The 10973-nt window shown below is 38.7% G+C and overlaps 1 protein-coding gene across 1 annotated transcript; it reads right to left on the bottom strand.

The window, feature by feature from the left end:
- Positions 1 to 757: 757 nt before the first annotated feature.
- gclm (glutamate-cysteine ligase, modifier subunit) lies at positions 758 to 8506 on the bottom strand. Its single transcript, XM_036579192.1, has 7 exons — positions 8192 to 8506; positions 5871 to 5936; positions 4985 to 5069; positions 4825 to 4881; positions 3600 to 3802; positions 2376 to 2490; positions 758 to 2067 (listed from the first exon to the last, which is right to left on the bottom strand). Exons 1-7 carry the CDS (start codon positions 8312 to 8314, stop codon positions 1898 to 1900), a joined length of 819 nt encoding a protein of 272 aa, XP_036435085.1. The 5' UTR covers positions 8315 to 8506; the 3' UTR covers positions 758 to 1897.
- Between the last annotated feature and the right edge of the window lie 2467 nt (positions 8507 to 10973).

Below are 10973 nucleotides of genomic sequence, written 5' to 3'. Positions count from 1 at the left end.
TGCTATTCAGTGTTCATGAAATAAATGTATTCTTTTACATTTAAAAGAAGTTTGAGCATTTAAAACTATGATTTTGCTCAAATGCGCAATCTTAACTCATTTATTTTGCTCTGGAGCGCCCTCTAGCGTTTGAGAAACCCGGAAGACATTACGTAGCGGTATAAACCGGCTCTGGTGGTAATTCTCCTCTCTACAGGTTCTCTGGCCAGGCTCAATTTGTCCTACTAAGCATGCACACATCACTACTCTAGTGTAGTATAATATGGTATTGAGTTGTTTGCAATCTGCAACCTCACCGCTAGATGCCACTAAATATTGCACCATTATCTGCTATATAACGCATGCTGGGTATTATAGGGAGAAAACACAGAAATGATAAAAAAAAATCATTCATTTTGGCAAAATGATGAGGCAGAGGTGTGTAATAATGTACTGCATAATACTGCCTAAGATAACAAACAACATTAAATGCTAGGTTCAGGCCAGTTCTGTTTATTTCTGCATTTTGTCTGTGTTGAGAATGCACAATGCATTAGGTCTCCAAGCAAAAAGTGCAGTTATGAAAAGGTGCTCAAGTATACAACAGAATACATTGTGTATGCAGTAGCCGATATCTTGCCAAAATGCACAATGCATTGTGACTTTGACCAAAAAGTGTGGTAAGAATCCTTGGTAAGTGGTTTGTTTTCATTTGCTGTGTTCAATATTCCTTAATGTTTTGCTGAAACACAAGGCAACACAAATAGAAAGCATCAAAAGCCATCTTTGAATTTTAGATTTATAAACCCAGTTAAAAACATATTACAACTTACATGGGCACATTCAAAAACAGTAATTACAGGTACAGTACTGAGAGATCTTCATTGTGGACCCAAATATAAATTGTCATTGTGATGAATAAATAAACACACGTAAAAATATATATTTTCAGACAATCAACTTGTTATCAGAAAAAAAAAACAATCTTCACTTTGTTTCAAGTGTGGAATTTTCCAGTGTTTTATATACAATAAACACATGCTGTATCATGCCATGCATGCGTACAGTGTGCCAATAGTTATTCCATAGTTCTCTATTAAATATCTGCAATATCTTACTTAAGTAAAACATTTAGACAGGGCTGCAATATCTGAATCTCAAAAACTGTGAATGACAAGTAGCCACATATCTGTGTACATGTTTTAAGGGTAGCAGTACTTAAAATAAATGACACAAAACACCAGCAGGGTTGAAACACTGGCATTCTAAACATCAAACAGAGAAAAAGACAAAAAATGCTAAGCAATAACTACCTAACCATCTGTAAAATCCATTTTGGTAAACTTTTGGGAATTATTAATTTCTACAAGTTATCTAGCCTCATCAAAGCTAACTTTCATTAAATTCTGCGCTTCCAGTAACACACTTCTGTCACTCATTAAAAACTTAACGTATGGTTCCATGTTCCTTAATGAGGAAAAAACCTTTTCTAAAATGACTTTTTAAATCTCCATAGTATCTGTTTAGCATTGACAAATGCAAGTTAAGGAATTACTAACAAAAGGAGGCACTTGAACAGACTTGAGCATGGTATGGTACATTAACCCTGTTAGACACTGGTTATCTACATTATGTAAATTCATAAACATACCCCCTGCAATGGAGTAGGATACAAAGGTTGGATATAGACCCAGACCCTGTTAAAGCGTTAAAGCGCTTTGAAAAAAGATTTCACAATATAGCTGGAGTCAGCTGAAGTTCAATTTCCACCTTCCCACCATTCAGGACAAAAATTAAAATCTGAATCATACATTTCATTAAAGAACTTTATGGAGCAAGCTAAAATCTATTTTTGTAAATTCCGCAAGTTAGGTGGACTGAAATATAGTTGACCCAAATCTTCTTGTTTTGGGTCATCCTACTGGGTCTTCTTTTTAGCATGAATAAGGTAACCTTTGGCTTTGATGATGCCTCGGCTTTTGACGATGATGGAGTACCGCAAGACCCACTCCAGCCTCCAGTCTGCCACCTGTAGGTCCTTACTGCTCTCCTGTACAGCCTCCTGAAAGCCTTCCGCACTGATCAGCTCTACAAACAGCCATTAAAATGTCTGTCACTCAGTGTTATGTATTGCAAAAGACATACATACTGTACAATGGTCAAATGTGTAGTAACTGCAATTTTACACAAATATGGCAAAACTATGGTAATGGTGCTGCTCTTTAGGTTGGTGGATCTCTTTTTTCTTAAATGTGTTCAAAGAAAAGGCCTTCAAACACTTCCAAAACAATCAGTGCCATTGTATCTATATCCTGTCTTAAATCAACACATGCTTATCTAGGTCATATCCAGAAGATAAGCAGGAGGGAGGGAAGAAGGGAGAAAAGGTTTGGCACCTTTAGAGTCATTGTGTGTCAGCAACTGGATATCGAACTCTTTAGCGAACGCAGTGAGGTCTGGAGGCATCACACAGCAGGAAGCCAGATTCACCTGGTTACTGCTGGGCTTCACCTGAACAAGGCAAAAAAACATACATACGCAAACTCAGAACATTCTGCAAACGTTCTAGAATTAGGGATTTAGTTTAGTTTATATGAAAGAATTGCATCAATATCCTAAAGTCCTAGACTGATTTCCACTGTGATCCTTAATATATAAGGGCAAAGATGGTGTATAACAACAGGTAGCATTTATTCGTTGTGCATACATCCAAAGAAAAAGCTTAAAAAACAATGAGGTAATTTTTCTAGCAGCAATGATTTTATTTTCCTCTGAAACTTAACAGAATAAGCTGTAGCCCTGGCCTTGACATACAGACTACTCCATTCACACACTCATGAATATCGAAGAGAGCTCTGACCAATTAAATTATTGATCTATTATTAAATCTAACTAAAGTAATCTAACTTGTAATCGTGTCACCGACATGACAAATGGAAGAAGGATGCTATTTTGGACTGTATTAATCACCTTTCTTTACAAAGTTGTAACGGTAATAAACAGCTTATTTCAACAGACTTATTTCACTGCCAAGCATGCGTCAGGACAAGTCTAATCTGAAGACTAAGCAATAGAAATGCTGGTGATAATTTCAAATTTATTTAAATCAGGGGTGCTGGAACTTTGCCTTGGGGGAGCCAAAATGCAATGCTTCTGGTTGGGCAAGGGCCAAAAAGTCAAAACTATAAACACATAAAGAAAGTTGGTGCGTTTCAAAAGGGTTTTTTTTTAAATGTATTTTATAATACTATACTTTCTTACTAAAATACTCCAATATGTTTTTGTGTTCTGTGTTCCTACAGAGCCAAATTACATCTTGATACATCGGAAACAATTACCACCATGTTGTGTGGCAATAAAAAGAATCAGTCAATCATGATAGGAAATGTTCATCTAAATGCAAAGAATACTTTTTGTAAAGGAATACAAAATAATACTTCCCAATAAATATTTATTGTATCATTTTCTAAATATCACAGTTATGAAGAAACAAAAACAAAAGACACATTCTGCTCTTCCAAGTCTTTCCATAACAGTTGCTATTATAAAGGTCTGTGTTGTCTGTGTGTTACATTGTATTTGTTGTAACACTGAAGATTCACAGCCTTTCCCATTCCTACCTGTGCCCAGTTGTACAGCTGCTCAAGCAGAGTCTTGTCCAAGTCTGAGGTGCCAATAGCTGCAACCTTCTGGCTGTGAACAAGCCCCTCCAGCTCCTCCCACAAAGGCTGCAGGTGAGCCAAGGCCAGACTCTCACCCTCCGGCAGCAGAGGAGGAGCGATGATTACCGAGTCCAGCTGAGACACACCCAACGATGCACAAGCTGGGCCAGAGAAACACAAGCACAATGAGCCAGATACTAACAAACAGTCAAATACACATTCTTCAAGCCCTGAGGATGATTTTGAAAAGGTGTTACTGGCACTAGAAGTAGGTAATAACAAAAAAATGTTGTAGTACTTTGATACACAATGCATATCACCATATTTTGTTTGATAAGTTCAAACAAAAAAGCAATAGTAGTGCCACACAAAAAAACACTATCAAACTCATTAAAATACACTCATTTTTATTCAACATTAACATAATGAAGCACTAAATTCAGTGAAACAGGACTAATTATAACAGCTATTATTATTATATATAACAATATAATTATTATTCTGAAATTATTCAGTGTTGTTCAGTGTTCTAGAACCACTAACCTTATCCATAATATACTCAGACATTCACATTGATGATAAAATGCTGGCATGTTGCCCACCCCTAACTGGCAGCATTTGTATGACCCTTCAGTATTTCATATTTCTTTAGCAATCATGTCACAGTTTTACCCCCAAGGGTCTGTATCATGGAAAAACAAATTTTTCCTAATTTTCTTATATAAACACTGTTGAAGTTTAAAAATATACTGCTCACTTTTCAGTCTGTACAGGTCCATATATGGAAATTTCATCGTTTCATTGGAAAATATTCATTGATTTTACAATGTCGCAGCTTACAGCAGTTTAGTCCCGCCCAGTCATGCTGAAATTATAAGCAGTATTTCAGCCCAGACTACTTTTTAAATGAGGCACAAAACAGGACAACCACTCAGATCTTTTATTAGGGTCTTTTTTTTTAAGTTTAAGGGATAAAGAGAGGTTGGAAACTTGTCATGTATAAATGAATTATGACCGAATTATGAATTATGGTTCCAGTACATAAAAGCAGACAAGCCTCATCAGTGGGCTTTATGAGAAATATAGAACATGCATGAATAATGTAAAATATAGGCCCTTCAAGTGTGTGACAAAACTAAGCCTAATAAACTCGACAAATAACAGTGTTTTGACTGGCACTCACCCATATCCACAGCATTTTGGACAGATGAGCAATCAGACTCGCTTAGAAACAGCTTGACTGAAGAAAGAAGAAAAACAGCATGTGATGACAGTGCACCACAGGGGCATAGTAGAAGTACAAACACAGCCTTTATTCTTTCTTTAAGTCAAGCAGCCCTCACCAGAAACCTTCAGTTCCTCTCTCTCCTCTGGTGTAATGGCCTCTGTACTCTGTGGGATTGTGCAATCCAGAATCCTGGGCAATTCCTGGTAAAGATACACAGACAAAAGACTGAGTAATACCACAATAGGCACTTGAAAGATCTGAGCATGTCAGGGTGTTTTTTTTTTTCTCTCTGCCTCTTCAACTTACTAGACTGACTCAAAACCTTTGTGGTCGTTTAACTCCTTCGTGACCCTTTTGTGCATGTAAAAACTTGATGTTGTGTTGTTGGACTGCAGCAGAGGAATGCCTCAATAAGCCTTAGCTTTATGTGCGAGTTAAGACCAGCACTCTCTTCTTTGCGGCAGATTTGCTGAGTGCTGCAGGATGGAGCCAGAGCGAAAGCACTCAGACCTCACAGTCCACACTGTTTATTTAAGCTAACTTGCCATGAATGATCACCATGACAGTTTTCTTTCATCATTGCAGACTTTGAGGTCGATAAACTAACAGTTATAAGGCCTTCCTACGCCCAACGGTTTTGACAAGAATGCTTTCAACATTCAACAGATGAATTCAGCATCACAAAACGTTTAGAAAAGCTCAGTTCCTTTGAATTTTGTCACGCAATCTTGCGTCAGTCCACATGTGCATCTGTATACACTGACTAATCAGACACACTATTGATGAAAACTCTAACACTAACACTGCGGTGAGCCAAGAGAATGATGATGGAGCCAAACATTCCATTCCATTTCATTCTGCACAGATCAACCTGATTTCAAGTAGTTCTTACACATTATAAAGTTCTAGTCTGGTTTACTGTAAACTTCTTTTTACTTCTTTTTCTTTCAATTTCCTCAAACTGTGGGTGTGTAAAGTGTGTGTGCAGTGTAAAAACTTACTGCTTCAGTAACTGGGGGTATAGATGCAAACCACTCACTAAGCGTTGCTCTGATGCAGTCTTGAAGCTGAGGATAAAATGATAAAAAAAACGAGTAAGGCGACGTTAAGGGAAAAAACATGCAGTTGGATGTTTGCTGAGTTCTGTGGCAGCTGACTAAATGGAGTAAGGTGTGCAAGCAGATGTAGCCTCAGACTTTAGGGTCCATTTCCCCAAACCCAGATTAAGCCTAAGCCTGAACCAAAAAAAAAAAAATAGATTTCAAATGGCAAAACAACACTGCAATGGCCCTAAAGGCCTAAGTCCCAATAAATAGACCCAACTTTCAAACTGAAACTGGCCATTAAGCCTTTACAGCCTGCGGTTCAGGCTAACATATCTACAAATCTGCACCTGCTTATGAGTTTAACTTGACCTAATGTAAACATTGACCAAAGTGGACCACTTATGTGTGTCTGAGGATCGGAACAATTCTCACACGGTGAGGTGAAAGTTTAGAACCATCCCTCACAGACCTGGGCTGGATTTTCAGTATAGCAGTTTTAAAATCTGAAAATGTGTTTATAGTAACAAAGCTCTGTATAGATTATGATGCAACGCGTTGTTGCTTTCGATTTTAGAACCTGAAATTTGCTTTGCAAATGTGTGGAATCTGCGTGCTAGAAAGAGCCTCTGTGCTTTTCACACTGTGCTGATACAGTCAAGTGAAACATGCTAAATTAGCTAACCTAGCTTGCTAAATCAGTCAAAATAGACGAAGCTGAAGTCAGCTTCTTATTCGCATTTACCCGTCCCACCTTAAATGATGTACATTCTGGCGCCTCAGAATGCAGCTACTGAGCCATTTAAGGTGGAACGGGAAAATTCGCTGGCGAATATGAAGCTGACTTCAGCTTCGTCCAAACTAGTAAACTAACCTATGTTACTAACCAACCAGAAATGCCTTCTAGCTAATTTACTTTAGAGCTTAGACTTATTTACAGAACGTCTGTATAAAACATCCGCAGCTGCTTTGTGGAGGGCTGGTCAAGAGCAGCTTTCAGCCTAACTCTTTTTAGCTAACTTAGCTAACGTTAGCTAACACAGCTAGCTAACTTAGTTCTCAGTGAGAGAGCAGTTCGTTCAGAAGCTGCTGTCAAGCCAGACATACACTGCGATTTTAGAAATCTTGTTCTTGGTGACAGCTTACACTGTACGTCTGAATCAGCCATAAAGCAACGTTACGGCCAAAGCCTGTGGTTTATCTGCTCAGACTGTAGAAGAGGACAGCGCTCTGTCCCACTGCTCACACTGCAGGTGACACCGGGCCCTAAACACAGCTGTCTACAGAAATGTCCAATAAAGTTGTTTCATTCAAAACAACAACATGCCGCATCCGAGTCTCGAGCAAAACAGTGGCTGAATCTCTAATGGCTTCCCGCTCCCTACGTAGTGCACTACATAGGAATTAAAACAGTGGCTCCTGCACCCGAACAGTGCATCATGTGTCAAATAAATAGCCATGTGGGATTCAGCCATGTGTGCCCAATTCCATATTGAACACATAGTGCACTGTTTTAGTGTAGAAGCCAGAACTTAATAGCTAGTGCACTATATAGGAAGGAGGGGAACATTTGAGATCCAGCCATTGTTGAACCGTTTACTATGACAGCTTTGCTAACTTTTGCCACACTAAAACTAAAAACAAGGCGGCCTACATCCAGTTTTACAAAGACGATTTAAAAAATAAGCCATATTTACGTTTATATATCGCAATTCCATTCAGTCAAACGGGAAAAAGTCGGCATATACGGACACTGGTATCGCAAATGTCGACTCTTTGCATCCGGTTGTGTGTGTTCACCTGTGTAGGAGCAGTGGTCGTGATTGTGTGCGGTTTTAGGACTTTGAGAAGTCGGTTGGTGAGACCTGCTCAAACTCTGAGACATGCGACCACAATTTCTCACTTGTCAGAAATCTATCTGCCCGTCCTACTGCTCAGAAGAAACTGGTTTGGGCGGTTAAAAGAGCATCGCTGACCCTCTCACACTGTACGGCCCACGACGGCCAATGAAGCTGAAATTCGGCCCGAATATGAAATTCAGTCCGCTCCGAACAAACCGGGTTAAAATCGCAGTGTCTGCCGGGCTTGACCATGCCAGATCAGACTCGTAATGACGTCACCGTTGCAAACACAGACAAAACAACGCAGTTTTAAATAACGGAAATAACGGCGAGGTTTTCGTCATGAATTACGATAAGAGAAAACAGCACTGCTTCACTGTCTTCACCGGACGGAAGGGTAAAGCCCGATCAAGTGAACGAGATGACCAGCAGATTTACCTCCTCACTTTGTGAAGACGGACATTTCTTCTTGAGCCGACTGCGGTTCACCAGGTTGCCCGTGTGTAGCCTCAGAGTTGTGGCATGGTCGAGTAACATCTTCGCGTAGACGTGAGGCTCCATGTCCAGCAGCCTGATTATACAGAAATAATTCGCTGGAGTGTCTTCAGACTATTTAGTTATAATCTCAATATGGCCACGCAGACCGCGATTCCCGTGGCTCTGCGCTCAGAGGTTTGGTATGACTCTGCATTTGTAGCTTCGTTCATTCACTACATTGAAGGCGAAAGCGATAATGAGCAGGACGCCAGACTGGAGCGGGCAGCAGAGAAAACCCGGACTGGAATCGGATCAGTCAAATTACATTTTGCCGGTCACCATGACGTGGCATATTTTTTTCCACAGTGTTTGAACCAAAGTATGACAGAGGAATACGTCAGCAAAAATACAAGCTATATATATATATATATATATATATATATATATATATATATATATATATATACACATCTCTAATAGCATATAGTAATGTAGTGGTAAAATAGTAAGGAATGGAGCTTATGAAAGCCTTTTAGCTTGCCTCTTATAATTAAAGTGTTGAAATGTAGGGTTTAAATTTACACTTTGTCAAGTCCTTTCAGGACTTATTTACAATAACATATATAAATAAATATACTTTCTTTGTATCCACATCCATGTTGTCAGGTCTATATAGGTGCACTTTGTAGTTCTACAGTTATAGATTGTAGTCCATCTCTTTCACTGCATAATTAGCTCTATTTTTACTCTGTTCTTCAATGATTAAGACCCCCACAGGTATTATTTGCTGGAGTTTTCACTGAAGTGTCACTGCTGGACTGAGAATAGTCCATACACCAAAAACATTCAGCGTCCAGCAGCCAGAAGCTGACCACAATCAAAGGATGATTAACAAAAACTTCAGCAATACATTCGCTATCGTCTCTAATTTCACATCCACAAGTTGACCAACAAAGTAGGTGTGTCTGACAGAGTGGAAAGTAAGTGGAACTGTTTAAAAGCGTACCTGCTCTGTGGTGGTCCTGAACATGTGCAGAGAAACAGATGGGCTATAATATGTAATTGTGGAACTACAAAGTTGTGGTAAGTTGAGCTGGACAAATGTACAATGGGTGTAGGTGCAAGGTAGGTGTACCTCATGTGTCATAAATAAGTGCTTGTAGAATGAAATTGGCCCTTGAGAAGCATATTCTCAAAACATGAAAGGAATCCTTCTGTGACAAATTAAATTTGCACAATTTTCCACTTATCCCAGAAGTAGCCAATCAGCCAAGACATTTGGTGCTTCTTTAGGTTAGCACTGGAGCTATGAGGCTAACATTTTTAACAAACACTAGGAATCAATGATCACAAAACAAGTCTGTTTTCTGTAAATACGTCCTCAAAACATCTCTCAAGCCGCTCAAACCGTGCCCAAGGTCTTCAATAAGGACATGAAGACTTGTTGATGTAGTTTAGGACACAGCATGACGTGTGTGAACATGGAGTCAGAATTTGACTGACTGCAGCATACAGTGTTTGTACATGTTAATGAAGTTGTGTGAAGCTCATTGATAACCAAAGAAAGTTAAAATTATGCACTGCCATATGTCAGAAAATTATTTTTACAAAAACACATTTTTTCTTGGGTTTAAAGCAGAAATAATCTTTATTTGACTACATTTTAAATACGATAAAGTTTAGCACATTTGTTGTTTACAAAATGTTTATTTTCTGCACAGTAAACAAATGAATTATTCGCCAAAATGTTACTAATTTTTTTCAACAGAATCAGTTATTAGCATTTTTCTGATTTAGCTGCTCCATTACCAAACACAAGTCAACATTTTAATTTAGTGATATGTATTTTCATCTGGTCTTTGAAAAAAATGCATAACAGGCTTATAGTAATATGTGGAGTAATTTACTGATGTAGCTCCTCTGTACAGGTATAAACAGGATAAATGACCAGCAAAGGCTGTTTGTAAATCTTTTGTAGGCTGTGAATAGAAATAAATTGTGTATATTACTAGATTACATGTTTTTTTTACAGTTAGACTTAACTTTCAGGAAAAAGGTACTTCTGTAGTTACAGATTAATTAGAGAGAAAGGTTTAAACAATCATTAATGCCAAATGCTTACATTTTAGCATTTTGGCCCATCCCGTTTCTTATTTTTACCCCTACTCCTTGTTTTTGAGTGTCATGTTGCCCCTTGGAACTGAGTCACGAAGGGTAGTGGTTGAAATCTTCCCCTAAGAAATGGGACAACCCACAAATACAGAAGAGCATTACTTCACTACTAGGCTACTAGCGGTGCTCTGCAGGCAACCCTGCCAGTCTGCAGTGATAGCAAAGGAGGGTAAAGTTCAGCAACCTCACTGCTGGGCTTTAGTTACATTTAGAGAATCCTATGCCTTCAAAGAGGTGGATGCGATAATTATTTATTATCACCCACCCCTAAGTCTTCAGGGATATCAAGCTGAAGTCAGCTATTCGCAAGCTTCTTGTTTGAATTTTCCTGTTCCCCCTTAAATGGAGCAGCAGTTACATTCTGGTGCTTCAGGCGTCAGTACTGCTGGACTATTTAAGGTGGAACGGGAAAATTAGCTAGCTATCTATCAAGACATCAGCATACTATTAGCGAATTTTTATGCTTGTTATGACGAAAAGGACCATAATACATTGAAACGACATTAAACTAAGACAATACAATGGTTATCGAATTTTATAACAGAGAACATACTTACAATTGTGAATTTCT

This window comes from Colossoma macropomum, unplaced genomic scaffold (genome assembly GCF_904425465.1).
Source record: "Colossoma macropomum unplaced genomic scaffold, Colossoma_macropomum, whole genome shotgun sequence".
Lineage (NCBI taxonomy): Eukaryota > Metazoa > Chordata > Actinopteri > Characiformes > Serrasalmidae > Colossoma > Colossoma macropomum.
The sequence above is the reverse complement of the archived record's forward strand: the minus strand, read 5'-3'. Positions and strand labels throughout refer to the sequence as shown.